The following is a 23,367-nucleotide window of genomic DNA, read 5'->3' as shown; positions in this document are numbered from 1 at the left end:
GGGGACCGTCCGACCTGGCCATGTGGCCCAGCGATTTGCTTTACTTGGTGTCATTGACAAGCGATGGGAAGGTCATTGGATACTCACCTTGTGGCTATGATCTCCCAGAAGGGGCTTTTTCTCTTTAAAAAGAACCGGCTGGGAGGCCGAGGAGCAGCGTGGGGAAGAGGGGAGGTGCCAGCTCCAGGAAGGGCAGCGGCTGATTTCTCTCCTTGGACGATTCCCCTCAGCTCTGCTCCACTGGTAAGTTGTGTTCTCCTTCTGGAACACATCCTGCTTTCTGTAGATTATTCTCAGTAAGGGAGCTGGGCTTTTAAAAATTGTAGCGTTTTGGGGCACCTGGGTGGCTCAGTGGGTTAAGCCGCTGCCTTCTGCTCAGGTCATGATCTCAGGGTCCTGGGATCGAGTCCCGCATCAGGCTCTCTGCTCAGCAGGGAGCCTGCTTCCTCCTCTCTCTCTCTACCTGCCTCTCTGCCTACTTGTGATCTCTCTCTGTCAAATAAATAAATAAAATCTTTAAAAAAAAAATAAATAAAAATTGTAGCGTTTTAAAAATTAAGTTTGTGATTCCAGTCACCATACAGTGCTGTATGAGCTTCAGGTGTGCAACCAAGTGACTCAGCACTTCCCTTCGACACCCTGTGCCCTCCTTAATCCCCGTCACCTGTGTCACCATCCCTCCACCCTCTCTGGAAACCATCATTTTGTGGTCTATAATTAAGAGTCTGTTCTTGGTTTCTTTTGTTTTCTTTGCTTATTTGTTTTGTTCCTTTAATTCTTAAACTTCTTTAATTCTTAAATATGAATAGAATTATATGGTATTTGTCTTTATCTGATTTATTTCACTTAGCCCATACTCTGTAGCTCCATCCACATCATTGCGAAGGGCAAGATTTCATTGGTTTCATGGGCGAGTAATATTACTAACTTTAGTGTTTTTCCTATAGATTTAAAAATCTGTTTCCATGGTATATTCTTGAGCTCTTATTCTGTGAAACCTGTTTAAGTGAAGGTTCCTTCAGTTTTCATAATTACAACAATTTATTGCAATTATCTTCTCCAGCTTAACTTAATTATTTCTCATGTTTTCAGTTTCCAAATTGTGGTATCTTTGAGCATTTTTTATAGAAATGCATAATACTGTTTTAGAACTAAATTGCCAACAGGGTTTCAAAATGATGAAATCATAGGTTGTAAGACCTGGCCCTGGACATCGTTCAGACTGAGCCTCTCTGAGGTTTTGGTGGGGCAGTGATGTTCTGAGATGGTAAGGAGCGCTCATGGTTACCCATAACCAGTGACAGAATCAGGACTCGAAACCCGGTCTCCTAACTCCCTTGTCTATGCTATAGGATTTAGTGTCTGAATTACAAGTGAGAATGAAAAATCACGTTATGATTTTGCTTTTCCATGTGCCTTAATCTGATTAAAAATGAGTTATTTAGCTTTAGAAATGCCTGTATCTTGTACCACAGTTCGTCCTCCTACCTGGATTCATTTGCCCACCTAGAACGAGGATCTTTAAAGTGTGGTCCCGATCAGCATTACCTGGAGCTTGGTAGAAATGCAAAAGCTGAGCCCCACCCCAACCTACAGACACAGAAACTCCAGGCCTGGGGCCCATCTGTGTTGTAACAAGCTCCTCAGCTCCTTGGTAAAGTCAGAACCCACACCTGGCAGGACTTAAACCCGCCCCCTCCTCACCCCGGTGTTTGACACTAGTGCAGGGACGTGGGGGGCTCTTGTAGATTTTGCGCTGTCCTCACTGAAGAAGGAGATTCTCTCTTGCTGCTGCCAGGTTTTTTTGTTGTTTGTTTTTTTGCTGCTGCCAGTTTTTGCTGATCGTTCCCCTTCATCTCCTCTGCTTTCTTCCTTCTGCTCAACCCACAAGCACACGCTCACCCGCACACACCCCGCAGGAGTGAGTGAAAGATCCGTGGGTAAATAATGATAGTAAATAGGAGATTTCAGTAGAAATGGGTTTGTTGACCAAACGTCCCAAACACTGGATGGAGTTCGTATGTTTCCTACTTGCTAGCCCTCTAAGCACCCTGATAAATTTGGCTGCTGCTGACCGTATTGTACTGTTTTCTGCCATTTGTTACTTTAGTGCCTTCCGTTTGCATGACATATGTTTGGTGTGAGGGGAGGTTGTATTTGGGTTTAGAGTTTACCAGGAGGTAGAGAGTATGTTCAGAAATAGCGGTAAGACGGGACGCCTGGGTGGCTCAGTTGGTTAAGCAGCTGCCTTCGGCTCAGGTCATGATCCCAGCGTCCTGGGATCGAGTCCCACATCGGGCTCCTTGCTCAGCAGGGAGCCTGCTTCTCCCTCTGCCTCTGCCTGCCATTCTGTCTGCCTGTGCTCACTCTCTCTCCCTCTCTCTCTCTCAGAAAAAAAAAAAAAATTAAAAAAAAAAAAAAAAAAAAAAAAAAAAAAAAAAAAGAAATAGCGGTAAGACAAGCCAGCTGGGGATAAATACATGCGAATCATCTGTAGTGAAAAGTGGAAGCCTAGAGATGGTGGGCAGGTGTGGTGGAGGAGGGCATCATGGAAGACTTCATGGAGGAGGTAGCATTGGCGTGAGTCTCACAGGGAGGCGGGGGTTTGACATGGGGAGTTTGGGGGGTGGGTAAAGGGCATTCTGGGCAGAGGTGGGAAAAGATAAAGGCATGGCAGGGGCTCTCAGTACATTTTGTTGGGACCAGGGGTTATTTGAAGGTGATTCGAAGGAAATGAGGCTATTCAAGTAGGTCAGTGCCAAAAGGAGAAGGATCTTCAAACACGCACTTAGGAGTTTGTTCTTTATCCTGAAGGCAATGGGGAGCCATTGAAGGGTTTTGAATGAGGGCAAGGCATGAGCAGACCTATGCTTTTAGTAACATTAATCTGCCATCAGAGTATGAGTTAGGAGGTGAAGGGGAAGTGGGGAGGCTTTGTTTTTATTTTGTAACTGTTTTGCGGCAGTATGTTGATACATTGAACCATCATCTTAATGTTTAATTAGGAGGTAATTGCTTTTCTTATGGTGGTCATTAGATTTTGATATAAACTTCCAGGGCCTAGATTATTGTCCAGGGGAACACAGTTCTAACTCCATAATGAGGAATCTGCAAGAAAATAGAAATGGCTAGATGAAAAGGCTTTATAGAAACTTCCAGAACTAACTCCATCCTTCCTTATTTTTCGTTTCTAACATTTCTTTCAAACAAAAAGTGTTTGTATTCATTTTACTCAGTAATGGCCTGGTAATGTCAGGTCACATAAAATCTAAACAGCAAGCACCTGCAATGTAGCTCCTTCCTCCTCTGCCTCCAAAGCTGTTTTCCCTCTCAGTTGTGGACTGATTTTGTCAAAGCACCTGAACCTCGCTCATTTCCCAAGGATCTGCCTTCTTCTGGTGGTGGTTCCAGTGGGAATAGTTGTAGCAAACTGGGATGTTGTGAAGTTACAGACATGTGGTGAAGTTACAGACGTGCCATGATTTCTAGGATTTGTCTTGTAGAGAAGACTCTGTTGCCAGTTTCAGAAGGGCGGTATTTCTGCGGCCTGGGCTTTGGCTGGTCTGCTCGGTTGGTTTCAGTCATTGAGCCAGTATTCATGAAACATTGATTAAATACTGAAGACTCCTGGTGACTCAGACCCCCCAGGCCCTGCTCGCAAGGATGTTCCATTCCCGCAAGCAACATCCATAAATAGTTGAAGATAGTTTTGGAAGAGGGAAACTATGGACAAGCAGACAAGCTGTGGAGGCAAGAACTTCCTGGCAATGACAGTGACATGAGCAAAGCCTCAGTGGCAAGAACAAGAGGGAAGAGGGTCCACGGGGCAGGAGCTCCCTGGAGGTAGAGCTCAGGGAGCTGGAAGACAGTAAAGAGGCTGGAGAGCCGAGTGGGGCAGCCTTGAAGGTCTCTAAAAAAGCACCAATCTGTGAAAATAGTTGCTACCATTTAGAGAATCCTTCTCACCAGGCACTGTGGTAAGTGGTTTCCACGCATTAACTCAGTCCTCACAACAAGCTTGTTCCCTGCTGGGAAGACTGAGGTACCAAGGGGTTGAGGAATAGATCTAGTAAGTGAGAGATTGGCGATCTGAGCCAGCGGGACTGGCTCCAGAGTTGCACTGCAGACCCTAATCAGTTATCCTAAAAGTTACGGGGTGACATCATAGGGTTTGAGGCAGCAGCAGAATTGCATCTTAGAAAAATTGTGTGGGACACCTGGGTGGCTTCATTGGTTAAAGTAGCCACCTCTTGGTTTAGGTTCAGGTCATAATCTCAGGGTCCTGGGATCTAGCCCCGAGTCAGGCTCCTGCTCAGTCTGCCTGAGGATTCTTTTTCTCTCTTCCTCTGCCCCTCCCTCATTCATGCTCACTTGCTCTTTCTCTCTCTCTCTGAAATAATTATATCTTTTTTGAAAGGATTTTATAGATTTATTTGACAGAGATCACAAGTGGGCAGAGAGGCAGGCAGAGAGAGAGGAAGGGAAGCAGGCTCCCTGCTGAGCAGAGAGCCGGATACGGGGTTCCATCCCAAGACCCTGGGATCATGACCTGAGCAGAAGGCAGAGGCTTTTACCCACTGAGCCACCTAGGCACACCTGAAATAAATAAAGTTTAAAAAGAGATTGTGCTGTGGTGTGGAAATGGTTTGGCAGGAGAACAAGACGGAAGCAGGGAGAGCATGTGCTCCGTGACCCATGTAAGAGACCACGTAAGAGCCCGAATGCGTATGATGGCAGCAGAGGTGGCAGAAGTGGAAATGCGGGAGATGTGGTGGGGGGGGGGGGCGGTCACAGCAGCAGGGGCTGTAGAGTGGTTGGGTTTGGAGAGATAGTACAGTGGCTCTCAGACCAACAATGCCCTGATTTCGGGCTGGGGAACTGCATGAACATGTTCATCCTGTTCTGATCAGATGAGCCCCAAGGTGGGCTGGTTTGTGGCCATCCCAGGAGAACCGATCTGACCTCAGAGCTCTCTGCCAGATGGAGCATGGAGCCGAGGTGCAGACCTTCGACCCCATCCAGGTCTGCAGAGGGGAGAAGAGGGGGTAGAAGGGGAAGGGGCAGGGCTGCTGGTGGGCGCCGGCTCACCCGGTGCCATTCCCCTGGGAGCCCATGTTCTGTCCTGGGGCTTTGATTCTCTTCTCAGAGACCCTCTGATCCTAAGACAGGTGTCATTGTGTGCAAATAGTAATAATGAAGATTTTAAAGAAAATGAGTCCTTACTGCCCATAGCCAGCATCCAGATCAAAGTTGTTTTACGTCTCCTGCCTGCTCTGCCCAGTGTCACTTTACAGTTGTACCCAGAGCATAGATGTGGCCTTTTCGCCTGTGGTTCACACCCGACATTAAAGTAACTGCTGTTTCTGGAATGTTTTACAGTTTCTTGATGTTTTTTGGCGCATCATCCCCCAGGATGAGCGGTGACTTACCCATTCTCTGTAGTCAGTGTTTAGTTTCTCGTCCTTCGAGATGGTGCCTCACTGAGCTCCTGTGGCCTCGGCTTTTCCTCCCTTCTTTTGGCAGAATTCCAGCCACGGCAGTTTCCCTGTCCTTTCAGAGAGGGGTGACCCCAACTGTGCACTTCCCTGTGTGGGAAGAGCCAGAAGGCAGAAGGCTTCCTGAGTGCTGCTCTCCGGTTTCTGGGCTCTGTGGTTTCAGAGCTGGGGTGGCACTCACTGACCATTGTCGGCACTGCTGCCAACGGCTGCCGTCGCCCAACAGCTGATGTGGTTTCCTGTGTGGTTTGCTCTAAGGCGGGCAGTTGTACAGGAGAGAGAAGAGGGTTCTGGGCAGAATGTTTAATTAGGGCTTAATTAAGCCCACCAGAGTGGCCTGTTGAACCCTCACAAGGGATCCCGAGGGACAGGCGGCACCTGGCGCTCTGGGCTGTGTGACAGCCATCAGCCATTCCCAAGCCCTGGGTGGTGATGGGCAGGACACACGCCATCCCACTGGTGAGCAGGAGCTGTTCCGTAGGCTCCCCAGAACATTCTAGATGTCCTTGTTTTGTGGGCCCCACCCCCTGCCTGGTCCTGGCTAGGAGTTACTTATCTGGGTGTCTCGTGGGCTCTGTCACAGTGGGGACTGTCTGATGAACCTGTCTCCTCGACTGCGGCCAGCACGAGGCCCAGCTGCAGGCGGTACTGGATGAGTCGAACGAAAGGCGTAGATTTGGGACCCAATCCCTTGACTGGCTGCAGACGGGAATCTGAAGACTCAGAACTAGACTTGCAGAGCCTAGGGCCCCCAGTCCACGGCCAGAGCTGACTCTGTGGGAGGATGAGAGACCTCTCCAGCCAGGACAGAGCCCCATGTCGCAGGTCGCAGAGGCTGGAGCTCTGTGGATAGGGTGAGGCCCGGTTCTGGAAGCAGTTCTGTTTCTGGGCTGCACCGTGTGTCAGCTGATGGATTTGGGATCCTGCCTTCCTTGGAGCAGCAGTGGCGCCCTGGGTCTGAATTTCCCGGGCAGTATACTTGCTGTGGGTTTCGATTTGGGGACCTGCGCTCTCAAATGCGCCCAGAAGCTACTCAGCATTGGTTGGCATGTAAGGATGTTTGATGACTCGGTGGATAGTGAAAAACAAGTCTGGGCTTGGAGGTTAAGCTCCACCCTTTTGTGAATTACATCCAGGTGGTTGTCAAGAGAATTTTTCTGAACCAGAGGAGGGCGTTTGCAAAAACCGACAAGTCTACAGGGAGGGAAAGAACTTCATACTGAATGTCAAGGGCGCACCAAAGACTCTGGGATCTGCTGGTGTCTGAGCTGGAAAGGCCCTCCCTGGGATGGAGCCTTCCCTGATCCTCTGTGGCTGTGCAGCAGCAGGGGACAGCTGTTATCACCAGAGTCCCAGTCGCCAGGTGTGTGGCCCCTTTCAGGGTGGATCTTTTGGCTGTCTTGGCTGTGTTTGGCATGGGTTGGTCACGTATTCTTTTGGTAAAATAGATACATATAAACTTTACCTTTAAAAAACCATTTAAGGGTGCCTGGGTGGTTCAGAGGGTTAAGCCTCTACCTTCGGCTCAGGTCATGATCTCAGGGTCCTGGGATCGAGTCCCACATCGGGCTCTCTGCTCAGCAGGGAGCCTGCTTCCTCCTCTCTCTCTCTCTGCCTGACTCTCTACCTGCTTGTGATCTCTGTCAAATAAATAAATAAAATCTTAAATGGTTTTTTATTTTTTTATTTTTTTTTAAGAATACACCATTCAGGGGAATGAAGTACGTTCACAACGTTGTGCCACCATCACTGCGATCTGGTTCCTGAACGTTCTCATCACCCCAAAGCAAACCCTGTACCAGTCAAGCAGAAACACCCTGTTCTGACCTCCCCTGAGTCCCTGGCAGCCAGTCATCTGTGTTCTGTCCCTGTGGACTTGCCTAGATGTTTCATGTGAACACAATCACACAGAATGTGGCCCTCTGTGTGGCTTCTTTCACTTAGACTACATGTTTGAGGTTCACCTGGTCACGTGACTATACACCTGACCTTTGAACAACGTGGAAGTTTGGGGTGCCCACCTCCTGTGCAGTCTAAAGCCGTCCCTCCCAAACTTCTCGTATCCTACTGTTGACTCGAAGCCCAAACAGCTGATTGACACATATATTGTGAACACACAATGTATGTATTATGTAGCGTACTGTTACAGTAAAGTAAGCAAGAGAAAAAATGTTATCATGAAAATCATATTAAAGCACATTTAAAATATTGCACTGTATTTCTTGAAAAAAAAAAAAAAAACGTATGAGTGGACCTGTGCAGCTCAGATCCAGGTTGTTCAAGGCTTGACTGTGTATGTAGGTAGGAACCCGATTTGTACCTAGAACCCTAAGCAAGGCACTCTGGTAATCAGTGTGGCTCCCCAGCCTCTAGTGACAGGAAGGGGCCCTCAGGAGATGGCAGTGAACACTGACTGTCACCCAACCTTACCTGCCACTGGGGCGACAGGGAAGTCTGTGTCTGGAGGGATGCTGTGAGGAGCAGGAACGAGCCTGGAGAGACAGGTACAGGGTTAGCACTCAAAGTGACATCTTCAGGGTGCTTTTGAGGCAGTGGGAGTGGCCGAGGTCTGTGCTCTGCAGCACTGAGGAGCCAGAACCAGGACCCAAGGGAAGAGAAAATTCAGTTCTTTGCGACAATGCAACGGGAGGAAGTTCACACAGCAGCTGGGCCCACCGTGAAAGAAGACTTGGTGGAGATGAGTCTTGGAATAACTCATTCGGGACAGGTTGTCATTGAATTTCTTTGTGCTCTGGGATTGGTTAGTGTGCTGCTTCCGAGCCGAGGTCATGCCTCCTGCATGTGTTTTCCAGGCTCTGCTCTGATGTGTGTCATTTGTGTCTGATCCAGGGTAGGGGCATCAATACATCCTTTGTCTCCCTCCAACAGAGGTGTGAGCAGGAGATCGAAATACCCTGTTTTCCTTTAAGCGGGGGTGAAAATCAAGTATGTGTGCATCGGAAAAGAGATATCCTGATCTGTCTCCGGGAAGAGAACTCCTGGTGGGCTCACAGGGCAGAATGTGTTTCCGTGAATACTTGTAGATTCTGATGGGTGTGACACCGTGAGACTTAATTTCTAGGAATGATGGCATCATAGCGTGTGAGCAGGACTCTGAACCACCTCTGTGCCGGTGGGGAGGCAGCCTGTCTTCAGTCGCTCCCACAGAGGTGTGGGACTGATGGGCCAATGTCTAGGACGGCAAATATATCCTCGTGTGGGCCCACCGCAGGGGGCCTTGCCAAATGCAGGGGGCATGTTCTCAGGGGTTGATGCTGTTGACAGTGATGAGGTCAGAGAAGTTATATATAACACATTTACAGGAGCCCTGACTTGGAAAGAGCTAATTAGATAAAATTCTTCAAAGTGTCCCCTCTAGGGATTCCTGGGTGGCTCTGTCATTAAGTATCTGACTTCGGCTCAGGTCATGATCCCAGAATCCTGGGATCAAGCCCTGCATCAGGCTCCCTGCTCAGCGAGAAGCCTGCTTCTCCCTCTCCCACTCCCCCTGCTTGTGTTCCCTTTCTTGCTGTATCTCTGTCACATAAATAAACAAAATCTTAAAAAAACAAAAACAAGGGCGCCTTGGTGGCTCAGTGGGTTAAGCCGCTGCCTTCGGCTTGGGTCATGATCTCAGGGTCCTGGGATGGAGTCCCGCATCTGGCTCTCTGCTCAGCAGGGAGCCTGCTTCCCTTCCTCTCTCTCTGCCTGCCTCTTGCCTGCTTGTGATCTCTCTCTGTCAAATAAATAAATAAAATCTTTTAAAAAAATAAAAAAAAAAACTTTTATTTTTACATAATGTCCTGATTAGAAAACAGTTGCAACCTTGATGTTTTGAAGACTAAGGTCAGTTAGTGTGACCCCACATTGTGTGGGGTGTCCCTCAAGTTGGGTTTGTCTGGGGTTTCCTTGCGTTTAGATTCAGGATGTACATTTCTGGCAGGAAAACTAGACCTGCTGCTGTGTTCCAGGGGCGGGGTGTCCCTGTAGAGGCACGTGCTGTTTGTCCTGTACTTGTGGTGTGAACTTTTGTGACTTGGTTAGGTTATGTTCTCTCCATCATGAAGTCACCATGAGTTTTAGCCTCCATTGAGGATTCTTGGTGAATCAATTACCAGGATGGTTGCAAAATTATTTTCTCTTATACAGAGGAAACCCTCTTTTCTCTCCTGTTAAAATAGTTTTTGTTCATTCAGTGATCAGGATAGACTTAGATTCTCATTTTAGTCTATGAACGTTGGTACTATTATTTAGTTTGGTGTTCAGACTGTACCACACTTGGCCATTCTTAGTTCCTTCAAGCTAGCTCCTGTATCCCCATCATTTTGAGGGTTCTTCCTTTCTGGCCCAAGATATTCCAGCCATCCTGTACTTTTCCTGCTGTAACCCTGGAATCAGGAGGCCGAGAAGATACCACAAACGATGGGCCAAAACCAGGAAGTGAAACACCATCCTGACAATTAGAAGGAATCTTTAGCTGTGCTCAGGCAAGCATAGTGTTCAAAGCAGATGCTGATGGCTGTGTTGTGAGTGGCTGAGACTGCACCAGGGGGGCCATGCTAGGCTCAACTTCACTTAAAAATGATGCTAATCACAGTGGGTTGGTTCTGGAGCCCCACGGCCGTAACTGCACCTTGCAAAATTCTTGACAAGGGAGAAAGAGCTAATGGGATGAGCATGTTCGAATCGGGAGAAACTGCTTAGGGCTGGAACAGGTCTATCAGGGCCCATAGGAGCCTACTATGAGGTACCATTTGGAGAGGAGGCTTTCTTTGTGTTGGAAGGAATGGGCCCCAGGCTGCTGAGGACCGGGTAGGGTCATGTGCTATTCTAAGACACAATGCTGGCTTGTATCTAGTCTGGCCACACCCTGTCCACCACTCCCTGTACTCAGGACCTCCTCAGGCCACTAGGGTAGGGGCCTCAACAGGATTTGGAGACCTGGACAAAGCTGTGTTGCTCTTTGTTGTGCTCGTACACTCACACCAGTAGGCATCAATGTTTGGGCCTAACTGGCCAGCAGGAAAGGCCAGGGAAGCCACAGTTTAAGCGGTTTGGGTGTGTGTGTGTGGGGGGGGCAGCTGAGACCTATTGGGTGCTGGGCCAGGATTAAGCCTTCACCTGTGACAACCCAGTGGAGGGGGACCCTTACTACTGCAGTCTGAAAGCAGATGACCCAGGGAAACACAGTACCCTTGGAGAATCCTATCTTCAGATCTGTAATTGCTACCCAGAGAGCTGGGAGGTCCATCCTGAGATGCAGGACAGGACTCCTCCACTCTGCCTTTGGGCTCTCCCAGACACAGCCAGAGCACTGGAGTGGGTCTCGAGCAGTGACCAGGGTGGTGCGATGGTCTGCAAAGTGGCACATACAAGAGGAGGCCGGGAGCAGGGCAGCCCCAGCAGGCATACGGCTGCTGTCTGCAAATCTTTAGAGGGTTGTCACACAGGGAAGACGGTCCTCCAGAGGCTCCAGAAGGTAGAGATGCTGGGAGTGGGGGTGGGTTTATTTCTTCATCCATCCCTCCATTCATTCATCCATCTACCCACATATCCAACACTTAGTGAGTCTTGGTCTGTGCTGGGCGTAGAGGATCAACAGGGCTTGATTTCACAGGGCATGGGGTAGGGGATCAGACAAATCAACTGATTTTTGCAGTATGTAGGGTTCAGTGCCATCATGGGGTAACATGGGGAGAGGGGGACTATCGAGATTTGAAGGGATCAGGAATGGACTGATACTGAAGTAAGATCCTGAAATATGGGTATGGTTTAGCTAGGGAGATAGATTTTGGCTCACTTGAGGAGACAAAAGAAATTAGAACAGGTTCTCTTGGGCAGGTGTGGGCTGCTGTGTGGGATGGCTAGCCCCGCCCACTCGTGCAGGCCGCTGCAGGGCAGGCTCGCTCCCACACTGCTCTCCCCACCCCCCACCCCAGGGAAGAGCAAGGATGGGTGTCCCACCACCACATCACTTGGGAGGAGATGGCACCATGCGTGTCTCTGCTGTTCTTTTTTTTGTTGCCAAAGCTTTAGCTAACAGCTCTACCCACCCCTCTCCTGCCTACAAGCTCTGAACATTCGGCAGTGAACTTTTACCTGCTGGGCCTTAACAAGCATTACCATTCAGAGCCTTAGTTCCTTCGGTAAAAAATAGGGCAATGACCTCACCCAGTCAGCATTTGGCATGCTGTTGATACTTGATTTTTTTTTCTAAAGATTTTATTTATTTATTTGACAGACAGAGATCACAAGTAGGCAGAGAGGCAGGCAGAGAGAGGAGGAAGCAGGCTCCCCGCTGAGCAGAGAGCCCAATGTGGGGCTTGATCCCAGGACCCTGAGATCATGACCTGAGCTGAAGGCAGAGGTTTTAACCCACTGAGCCACCCGGGCGCCCCGATATTTGATATTTCAATGCATCAAAATACACGAGGTTTTGCCGGTTAGGATAAACTGCACTAACATATTTCCCCCAAATGTCTGGTTTCCATGCAGGTTTTTTTTTCTTTTTTTTTTAAAGACTTTATTTACTTATAGATTGATTTTCTGCTTGGATGATCTGTTACTGATGTGTTAAGATCTCCTACAATTAATATATTCATATCAATATGACTATTTTGATTAACAATTGGCTTATGTAGTTGGGGGCTCCCATTATTTACAATTGTTAGATCTTCTTGGTGGAGAGTCCCTTTAAGAATGATGTAGTGTCCTTCTGTATCTCTGACTATAGTCTTTAGCTTAAAATCTAGTTTGTCTGATATGAGAATCACTACCCCAGCTTTCTTTTGAGGCCTGTTGACATAAAAGATGTTTCTCCATCCCTTTACTTTCAGTTTGGATGTAACTTTAGGCTCCAAATAGGTCTCTTGTAGACAGCATATGGACGGGTCCTGTCATTTTATCCAGGCTGCGACCCTGTGCTGTTTCATGGGAGCATTTAGGCTGTTCACGGTGAGAGTGATTGAAAGAGAAGTTTTTATTGGTGTCATGTTGCCTGTGAAGTCCTTGTTTCTATAGATTGTCTCTGTAAATCTTTGTCCTTGGTCACTCTTGGGTTCTTTCTTCTTTTATAGAACTCCCCCGCCTTAATATTTCTTGTAGTGCCTGGCTGGTGGTCACATACTCTTTTAAACCTTGCCAGTCTTGGAAGCTCGTTACATCTCCATCCATTTTGAATGTCAGCCTTGCTGGATGAAGTATTCTTGGCTGCATGTTCTTCTCACTTAGTGCCCTGAATATGTCTTGCCAGCCCTTTCTGGCTTGCCAGGTTTCTGTTAAGATTTTACTTACTTATTGAGAGAGAGTGAGAGAGAGCATGAGAGAGGAAAAGGTCAGGAGGAGGAGCAGACTCCCCGCGGAGCTGGGAGCCTGATGCTGGACTCGATCCCGAAACTCCAGGATCATGACTGGAGCTGAAGGCAGTCGCCCTCCATAAAGGTTTTTATGCTTGTGGCATTATATTTTCATTTTAATAGTTTGTTTTATGTGTGCATTAGAAAACAGTAACTTTGCATTTAATAGTGATGTAAACATTTTAGTTCAGCGAAGAAATTCTTGGCTAGGATCCTGGATGGGAAAAGGACATTAGGGAACAAGTACTTTAACTTCAGGTAATAACGAGTCCGTATCAGTTGATTTTGACAGACACCACGTGAGACTGTAAGATGGTAAAGCAGGGAAATGCTGGGTGGGGGAGGGTAATACGGGGACTCTGTACTACCTGTCTGCTCACTTGTTCTGTAAATCCAAAATTCTTCTAAAAAAGTTAATATTTTTCTTCAAATCCTCTTTTTAAATTAAGTACCACCTTTCCCCTTAGGTGGCATGCAGAGACGGGGAAAAAGGAGTTCATGATCTCAGAACGTTCTGTACGCTGTCAAGTCCTCTCCTCCAGGTACTGTTTCTGCTCATCTCCACACAGTCCACGGCGCAGGGGGGCACGGTGCCATCCCTGACACGTGGCCATCCAGATCCTGGGACCCAGAAGCGTGGGCACGAGCTGAAGGGACAGGAGACTGTGGGCCTCGGTCTCCTTCAGCCACAGGAGCAGCGCCTCAGGAAGGCCGAGCAGGTGCCTGCACCCAGCCGCTCAGGAACTCTAGCACATACCCAGACCAAGAAAAGTCCCCGAGAGGGTTTCTTTTAAAATATAGAACTTTATTTTGGTTGCAGAGATTTTCATAAGCATAAGTTTACAGAAGAGTCATTACAAAATAACAAAGGCAGCATTTTGTACAGCGACTCACATTGGGGCCACCAGAGAAGTGCAAAGGACCGTGCTGGGACAGTGCGGGGATCGGTGCCCACAGTCCTCAGGGGGAAGCCAGTGCTTCTGGCTCCCTCCAGCCACCCCCCCCCCACCCCACCCAGGAGAGCAGCACCGAGGGCCTGGCAGAACCAGCCTGGGAAGCCACTGGCAAGGTGCACAACAGTGCCCCCAGCAGGCTGGTGCAGGCCACGCATGAAAGGCCGAGTGGGAGGGGGGTTGTTCCCTCTGAGCCAGTCCTGCAGTCAGTCCCCATCCTCAGGCAGGTGCCTTCTGAGCCCACCTGGCTCTGGAACCCTCACACATTCACAGTATGGTTCAGTAAAGCCCATCTGACTCAGGCTACTGACCCTACCCCAACCCTGGACTGGGAACCCTGATCCTACTCTCTGGGAGTTTACAGGCAAGTAGGTGGGACAGGGATGGACTTAGAAAACCCCGAAGCAAGGCAGAAAGTGCTCAGTACCTGAGAGGAGGGCAGAGAAAGGGCAACAGAGCCTCAGCGGGGAAGAGCATGGTCGCTGCAGGGAGGGGGCTCTGTGGAGGTGATGTCTCCGCTAAAGCTCAAAGACTAGGCAGGACGTGACATGTGCAGACGGCGAGAAGAGCATGCCAAGAAGAGGACAGTGTGTGGGCCAAGGCACAGAGTGGGGAACCGTAGTGGGGTCAGTAAAGGCAGACAGTTACCCATGTGAGAACACGGACACAGACAAGGGGCCCCGGGCACCTTCATCTCCACCAGTGTGGGGCCAAGAGGGGCAGCCGGTGAGGGTGTGCGCAGGACCTGAACCCTTGCCCGGCATGCCCCGAGCCAGCATCCCCGAGTGTGGGAGCTCCCTGAGGGCAGAGTGGAGTCTCCTGCGTCTCCGCCCCCGCCCAGCGCAGTGCCTGGGCTGCTCAAAGGAAGCCTGTGTTTTCAGCATGTCCCTTGTCATCCCTGGGGCAGCTCTTCCAGAGAGGCTCCCTCACCATCACAGTTCAAGTTGAAGGGAACCAAACTCAACTCCTGCAGCCTCTGCAGTCAGCTGGGAGGGTGTGGCCCAGCACAGATCAAGAGAGGCCTGGGAAAGGGGACAATTCTGGGGCTCTTTCCACCTCACTAGGCTCACCTCCTCCCTCAGGAGTCAATCTGCTCTTCCTTGACTCGAGTCAGGGTTTGGTGTGTAAAACCACATTTCCCTGTCAGTCACACAGAAAGACCTGACTGCAGCTTTAGTATCAATTTTCCCCAAACCTTCATCACCTCTATGAGAGCTCAAGTGACAGGAAGCCCACCAATCTGTATCTTTTTCTCAGTCCCCAGGAAGTCTGGAAGCCTGTTTTCTCTGGGCTATGGTGAGTAGGAGGACCGAGACGGGGCCCAGAGCCCCTCAGATGCTGCTTCTTCCATCCCAATGTTGCCTTTACCTCTCAGCTCAGCTGAACACCCATCGGAGCCTGAGCGCAGGGTACGGGGTTGCTGCTCTGGGAGTCTGGACAGCCCTCCAGCCGCCCCATGCCACAGCTCCCATCCTTACAGAATGGTGCAGAAGACGCTGCGGTTGCTGTGGTAACCACCTTCCACGCGGGCTGTGATCCTAGTCGCCATGGCTGTCCCCTTCTGCCCACTGTGGGCTGCAGAGGGGCCTCGGAGAGAGCTCTCAAGGTGAGGCCGTGCCGGTGGGTTCACCAGGCGCCACGTGTCAGACCTGGAGGTGCAAAAAGACAGTCCATGAACTGAGGGCCTGGGGCGTTTGCTGAATGCCCCACACAATCTCACCTCTGGTTCAGGATCACTGGATCCAGGTGTAGGTGGTGGGACACGTGTGACGCTAAGAGACAAAAGTCCTGGATTCTAGTTCCAGCTATACTTGCGATTCTGCACAAAAGTCTGGAGCAGTTCCCTCTAGAAGCCTGAATTTCCCCATCTCTGTCAGGACGTAGAGAACATCAGTGACTTCTCTTCTTTTTCATACCAACCCCCTGCCCAAATATATGACATGCATATATACAGAAGCTTTATTCCTAATCACCCAAAACTTCAGCTGGTGAGCAGATAAATGGTGTGGTACATCCACATAATGGAATGCCATTTGGCAACAAAAAGAGTGACATGTGACACCATAGGCACATGTCAGGTACACTAGGGTAAGTGAGAGAAGCCAGACCAGAAAGACCACATTCTGTATGATTTTTTTCCCATGACATTCTGGAGCCTGTAAATCTACAGGGGACAGAAGCTGGAGAGTTTCCAGTCCCCCAAGTTCTTATGGAGATTATGAAGGGTCGGGGAAAGCTTTGCTCAGGGCTTCCTGTCATCTGAGTTACAAGGAATGACCTCTTAACACCATATTGTATTTGTTTTAGCCAGTGACCATGCCTTCTGTGCATTTTTATGACGATTTGCAATGAGCAGAACTGTAAAGGCATGGAGAGCTGGAAGCTGGCTGCTGTGGGTGAGCAAGAAGCCTGCAGGTGTGCTCCAGGAGCTGCTGGCATTGGAGTGTGGCCGCAGCCAGGAAGCCTGGAAAGAAAAATCAGGGCCCAACAATGCCTGGGGGATAATGGCTGGCTGACAGCTCTGTGCTTTCTGTATCCTGGGGTCCCCAAAGGGGCAGGAGGAAGCAGACCTCAAGGAGTCCACAATATGATCTGCTGGGACGTAGGTAAAAAAGATTAGAACTTCTATTTTTTTCCTACGTCATAAGTTAAGAATATATAAAACATACATATATGGCGTTTCCTCAAAAACTATTTTTATAGAAAATGTATAATTAAGAAAGGAACAGAGGAAAAAGGGGCTCCATCAGAGGATTCTGACCATGGACGTGGCAGGACCAGAGCTGACAGACAGAATAACCTGGTAGGATGCACAGGACAGCCTGCGGAGGCGGGGCAAGGACACAAGGCAGGAAGCTGGCGCTGCAGGCCAGGGCCATCAGAGTGCAGGAGTGAGGCCTACAGCAATGGCTGCCTTCTGAACCAGCACGGCAGCGAAGCAAGCAGAACACGGTCCATCCATAGACCAGTGCGACAGCACCCTGGCAGCAGGGCCACAGGGTCAGGGTGATGGGTGCTGAGACGGGAACAGGGGTGATGGCAGTTGGGAAGAGGAGGGGACCTAGTAACTGACTGACTGAACTGAGATGTTAGGGAGAAGTTGGTCGCAGAGGTTTTGCTGCCAGAACAGAGTGGAGGGATGGTGAGGTCACTGAAATGGGCGCAGGGAAGGACAAGGAAGATTAGGGCAGAAGAGTGTGAAGAGTGCTACATGGAGGCAGAGGTATTAAAAATAAGTGACAGCAGCAGTCACAGCAGTTAACATTTCGGGACTACCTCCAGCTGTTAGGTCATGTGACCTGAGTTTCTCTCAATTTGGTGCTACACTGCAGACATTGCTAACTGGATTTTTTTTTTTTAAGATTTTATTTATTCATTTGACAGAGATCACAGAAAGGCAGAGAGGCTGGCAGAGAGAAAGGGGGAAGCAGGCTCCCCGCTGAGCAGAGAACCCAATGCGGGACTCGATCCCAGGACCCTGGGATCACGACCTGAGCAAAGGTAGAGGCTTTAACCCACTGAGCCACCCAAGTGCCCCATAACTGGATTTTATTAAGGCTCCAGGTGCCGAGTAACTTGCCCAAGGTTCCACAGCCAGTGACCGGCGGAGCTGAGATCTGCACCCCCATACCATGGACTCTTAAAGCCTCTTCCCTCCCAGGGAGGCGGGTGCGGGGCCTCAGCATCGGCCTGAATAACCCGACCAGGGCTGAGAGCTGGCGGGACTGAGGGGAGCAGGGGCTGCCACAGTCACGGGGCCTGGCTCCTCCCGTGACCTCACTGTGGTTCTGGAAGATGGGTGTCCGCAGACGGCAGACACTTACTTTTTCTTGAACACCAAGAACTTGTTGTTTTGCAGGACACATTCCCTGTTGTTGGAGATCTGCTGAAAGATGGTCTTGCTGGTCTTGCCCTGGAAGATGATGTTCTCCTGCACCAGGGCCTTGGCGCGGCCCCGCACTGCAATGCCGTAGGCCCGGAACGAATGGATCCGGTTCTTGATTACCTGGGAGAGACCATCAGAGCCTGTCATACCTTGGGGACTCCCTGACTGGTGAGGGGGCCAGGTAAGGGCAACAGCAGTTCTAAAACGGAGTGGTAAGAGCATGCTCGGGCAGCACTGCGCCATGGGAGCTCAGGGAATGGCGATCGAGATCCAAGTGGGGAGAATCAGGGAAGGCTTCCTGAAGGGGATAACAGGTAAGCTGTCGGAGCTTACCAGATGCAGAGCAGGGGACAGCTGTTCCAGGAAGAAGGAACAACATGCAAAGGCCTGGCACAGAGGGGAGGTTGTACCAGAGGCAAGAACCATCGGCAACCTGAGGCCACAGCGTGTCTCCCCCAACCCCTCTTCCTCTGTTTCCACAGTTTTCAGATGTAGAGCCAAGGAATTCTTTCCTCCTTGCCCAAGTCACTACTCAAGAAGCTGCAGAGCCAAAAAAAAAAAAAAGGCTTTGGGATGGTAATTTCATGAGTGCAGGGACTGAGTCAGTCCGGCTCAACACTGAAACCCTAGCACCCAGCGCAGTGCTTTGCAGACAATTCTGGGGGAGACAGATAGGCAGAAGAGCAGGTGCAAAGCATTGTGGGAAGTGCTCTGTGAGGTGGGGGTGAGCATAAGCACCCCTGATGTCCAGAAAAGGGGTACCTCAGACAGCCTGGGGGAATTAGGGGAAGCTTCCTGAAGGAAGTGATAGCCCAGGTGCAGGACTGAGGAGAGAAGGGGAGAAGGGTATGCAGGATATACAGGAAATAGTGTGTACATAGGCTCTCCACATTAAGCACCTACTGCACACTCAGTCCTGTGAGAGGCAGTTCTGTGAGTGGAAGGGCTGAAAGAGCTCTAAGCTTGACCTGGAGACCACAAGATGCCCCCAGTGGCACCCCCACCCCAGCTTTTGGCTGGCAGCTCCTGTCCCTCCTTCAGGGCTCAGTCCACCTGCCCCCTCCCGTGGGAAGCCTCACTTGTGTCTGGGCAGGAGGAAGGATGTCCCTGATGGTACCGAATGCTTTGGGCTTCTCAGTGGACAGAGTGTGAGGACTGTCCTAGGGTTGAGCCCTGTGCGGCCACCATGAGTCAGACACACGTACACATACACACCTTTGTGTCGGACCTGGGCAAGAGCTGCAGCCCGCTGCCCCGGTTGCCAATGATGTCATTTTCGATGACGACGCTGCTGTCACCCTTGGTGATGATGCCATGGCCTCTGTTGTCATAGATACCATTGCCCCGGAGCTCCACCTTGCACTGGGCCTCGACCTTGACCCCACTCTGGCGGTTGCAGGAGATGCTATTGTTGGCTACACGGGTGAGCTGGCTGCTCTGGGCCACCGTGATACCTCTGTCCCCATTAGCATGGATCACGTTGGTGAGGACGTGCAGCGCCTCACTGCTCTGGACGTAGAGGCCTGAGGCTACGGGTAGAGGGGTTGGGAGTAGGGTCAGCCCTGACAACACCAGTCAGGAAAAACCTCCATGCAACTGTGCTGTGCACCCTGGGAGAGAGGTGAGGAAGAAGAGGCACCCACACTCAGAACCAGCCCCTGGGAGTTCCATCTTTTAAGATGTAGACAAACTGAGTAGGCGGAAACCCAGGAACATCAAGGAAGCTCTGTTCCTTCTAAACTAAGTGCTCAGTAAACAGGGAAAGGTGACACAAGACTCCCTGAGCTCAGGGGCTCACAAGACCCAGGCTCTCCTTCCCTGCTCACATGTGTCCCCTGTCACCATCTTACTGCTGTGCATACCTCCTGTGACGGGGTGCACACTACCTGTTACACCTGCCCATTCCACCTCCACACAGAGCTACCAGCTGGACAGTTGCTCAGTTTTTCTAAGCCTCTCTATTGTTTTGGGACATTTCCTTCACAAGGGAAATCCCATAATTTTTGAATAGAAAAATTTACAAGCTAAATATCTAAAATATGTTAGAAATTTTGGAAAGAAAAAAGTGTTTGGGGTTGTATATACTTAGAGACACTACATACTTTTAGAAAAAAAGTATAAAACTCAGCAGGTGTAGAGCCACATGACTTGGTCAGGAAGAGATAGCAGGGCAGGGGGACCTGGGGATGATGAGGAGAGGACCCCCCCAGTGGTGACATCTGCCCACCACAAGAGCAAGAGAGACACCAGCAGTGCAGTGGGCCGGGAGTCTGCAGGTTCCAGCTTCTTGGTGCCACATGCCTGCTGCTTCTCCTGGCCTGGTGGGAAGGGTGAACATAAATCAAGGATCTGTGAATTTATGTGGCTTTGCCTGTCCTACAGACAGCAGGGCCACATGGAGAAAGCCCTGAACTGGGAGGGAACAGAACTCATTTTTGGTTGGCTCCCACGCTCCTTGCCCTCTGCTAGTCCCAGGGCGAGAGCTCGCCTGTGCCCAGGAGCCTCCTTTTAACAAGACTGCCTCCATCAGCCGCCACAGTGGTCCTGACGGTCAGCCAGGTTTGGGAACCCTGGACTTAGATCAACTTCATATGCTTCTCAATTCAATAAACACTGAGTATTTATCAGTTGTTATCCAGTTTAAGATAACCAGTGGATTTAAAACACACTTATTCTCGACATAAGAAAGAAAAATCAACAATTAAACCATGATATGCCATCAACTACAAATGCATGTCCTTAGATGTTAAAATGTGGATAATGTATCTCAGAATGGATTAGAAACCTGATGCCGGGTGTGGGATTTGGTGGGGCAGCGGTGCTGACAGGAGTGGGGTTTGGCTCCTTGTCTCGCATTCATACCCTGTCCTAGTTGCTGCAACAGCCACAGAAACAGATCCCATCCGAGGCCCTGTAAGTGCCGGTGGGACGAGAGTAAGGGAGAGAGAGCACATTCAGAGTGGGCTTTGAACTTCAAGTTCTTTGGGATGTGTGGATAAGGGGAAAGGGAATTTCAGGGAAGAGAAACAGCATGAGTTAGTGGAGCTGGGGGCAGGACAGAATGGATTTAAGTTCAGGGAAGATGATGTCCCGAGGGCTGGCGGAGTGGCTGAAAGTAGGCCACAAAGCGAGAAGAGTGCCTCCTAAGGCAGGCGGTGGGAGCACGGAAGGCTCTGGAGCGGGCAGGCACTCACCTCCATTGTGATTAATACTGTTAGACTCAACAAGAGCTGTGGTGACCGGCCGGCGCAGGGGGTCTTCATCCTTCTCCAGCTCCGTCTCCCAAAGGACGGCATCTCCGTCCTCGCTGAAGTTCTCCTGCGCCCCGTGCCCTCCAGGCAACTCCCCAGAACCGTCCTTCTGGCTAAACACTGCCACTCCGTACAGGCCGTTGTAGCTGACGTGGTTGCTGGTGACGTGGGGCAGGCTGGATGACATCATCCACACGCCACAGCCCTTATTAGCTGGGACAGGGAAAGGAGCTGGTCACGGACACTGAGCCGCAGAGAGGCAGCACCCAGTGTCTCCCCGAGGGGGGAAGTACTGGCCTGGGAGACGGAGGCCCTGATGTGCTAATGGCCTCAGACAAGCTTCTGTATGGCTGGAGGCCTTTCCTTCATACAAGAGGGATAACTATCAGGTCAGTTTCACAACCAGGATCATACCATAGGGTTTAAAAGTGCTTGGGGCACCTGGGTGGCTCAGTGGATTAAAGCCTCTGCCTTCAGCTCAGGTCATAATCCCAGAGTCCTGGGATCGAGCCCCATATTGGGCCCTCTGCTCAGCAGGGAGCCTACTCCCCCCCACCCCGCTTTGCCTGCCTCTCTACCTACTTGTGATCGCTGTCAAATAAATAAACAAAATCTTAAAAAAAAAAGTGCTCTGAGAACTGTGTAGGCCACACTTCCAGGTTGGAAGACACAAACCCAGAGGGACAGCACCAAAGGGTCCTCAGAGTTCATCCAGCACAACCCTGTCCTGCAGAGAGAGGGAGGTGGCCTCTGTCTGAGTCCCAGCCGTACCCCTTCCTAGCTGCGTAACCTTGAGTGGGTTACTAAACCTCTCTGTGTCTCGGTTTCCTCATCTTTAAAATGGAGTTAATAACCGTATCTACCTCAGCAGGCAGTCATGATGACGGAATGTGCAGCTAAAGCACCTAGCTGAGAACCCACGTTAGCTCTCGTGACTATTAGAGATGCAGTCCAGAGAGTAAGGTTTGCTCAAAGGCACAGCATGAGTGAGAACAGTTTCCTTTCCAGGGCTATCCTAGTTCTCCCATTATATTTCTAGTTCTCGGGAGCAGAACAAAGGGTAAGAGGTAGATGCCCACGTGTCAGAGCCTACATGGCCCTGTCCTCACACAACCCCCACCTTTTGCTATTTTAAATCAAGATGAAGCTCCCTGCTTGGCTGACCCCATGCGTCACAAGGGGGCTTAGGAGAGGCTTCTGCATTCTGAGAGGGGCTGTGTGTCTGTGGCCTGAGACTGACACTGTCCTTCAGGGCATCTTTGAGGCCCAGGGACAGGCAGTGACTTTCTCAGGATCCACCAGCTAGAGATGGAACCTGGGCTTCCTGCCTCCCTGCTTGGGCCGGACTCCGGACCCCACCCCCTGGGAACGTGCCTCACCATAGATGGTGTTTCCTTCTATCAGTCCTTTGCCTTCATCCCCCACGACCACACCGTCTGAGTAGCCAAAGCAGATGAGGTTGCTCCTGAGGACCGGGACTCCTCCGCGGCGAATGTCTACGCCTCCCCACTGGTTCTCACGGATGACGTTTTCTAGGAGAGGCAGAAGAGAGATCAAGACCAAGGGCCACCCACACTGGCCAGGAAGACTGGGACAGCTGAGAGAAAGGACCTTCTGAACCAGGACACCCAGGCTGCACTGTCAGCAGTCACCACTCTGAATCTTGCCTGTTGTGTGACTTTTCAGGACCCAAGCGCTATGGGCTTTCCTCAAGGGCAACATCTCTAACTATCTTGTGCTCTCTTATATCTCTAGGTTCCACTGTATCTAGTGGCCTTCAGGACCAATGACTAAAAATAAACTGGCTTTAGAGCCCCTGGACCAAGGCCAGGCAGGGTTGCCTGTCCTGGGGGCTGTTTCTGGGAGGGCTGAGGCAGACTCCAGCCATTTCCCCCACCAGCCTGGGGAGGCACAAGCTGGTCCTTCTCAGTCTCAGCTCTGGACTGACCACAGCTTTCTTCTCCTCTCCTCATCCACCACTTCTCTGGGAGTCACAAGTCGGGGGGCTTGTGCTGGGACCTTGACGCCCCTGGCACGATGGCTGGGCAGACTCTCAGGCTCTTGGGACTGGAGTGCAATGGCCCAGGAGACCCTGTGTGACTGGTCCCTTCCTGCCTCTGTGACCCCATCCCACCCCTTGCCCCCTTCACCATACCCAGTCACACGAGCGATCTCCCTGCTCCCCAGGCATACTGACGGTGTTCCACAGGCAGCCCTGCATGGAATTCTGATTCTCTCCCTAGGCTTTGTCCCATCACTCAGGTCTGGCTTACATGTCACCTTCTCAGGTCAGGCCTGCCCTGACCACACAATCTTAAATACCCACATCACCTTATTTTAATTAATTTCAATAAATTATATATAGCTTACATATTATATATTTATAAATAAAATATATATAACATAGATTTATGTAAATATATAAAG

General features: G+C 50.4%; 1 protein-coding gene across 3 annotated transcripts in view; it reads right to left on the bottom strand.

Moving 5' to 3' along the window:
• Window positions 1-13,648: 13,648 nt before the first annotated feature.
• FBXO10 (F-box protein 10) overlaps window positions 13,649-23,367 on the bottom strand; it is a 68,545-nt gene continuing 58,826 nt past the window's right edge. For all 3 annotated transcript variants that reach the window (XM_059411286.1, XM_059411287.1, XM_059411285.1), the window contains 5 exons: window positions 22,320-22,472; window positions 20,884-21,153; window positions 18,905-19,218; window positions 17,628-17,809; window positions 13,649-15,452 (listed from right to left, as the gene is read on the bottom strand). In XM_059411286.1, the coding sequence (XP_059267269.1) occupies window positions 15,278-15,452; window positions 17,628-17,809; window positions 18,905-19,218; window positions 20,884-21,153; window positions 22,320-22,472 (1,094 nt within the window). In that variant the 3' untranslated portion in view covers window positions 13,649-15,277. The remainder of the gene's footprint in view (window positions 15,453-17,627; window positions 17,810-18,904; window positions 19,219-20,883; window positions 21,154-22,319; window positions 22,473-23,367) is intronic.

Source organism: Mustela nigripes, chromosome 9 (genome assembly GCF_022355385.1).
Source record: "Mustela nigripes isolate SB6536 chromosome 9, MUSNIG.SB6536, whole genome shotgun sequence".
In the NCBI taxonomy this organism is placed as follows: Eukaryota; Metazoa; Chordata; class Mammalia; order Carnivora; family Mustelidae; genus Mustela; species Mustela nigripes.
Note: the sequence above shows the minus strand (reverse complement) of the source record. Positions and strands in the feature narration are given on the sequence as shown.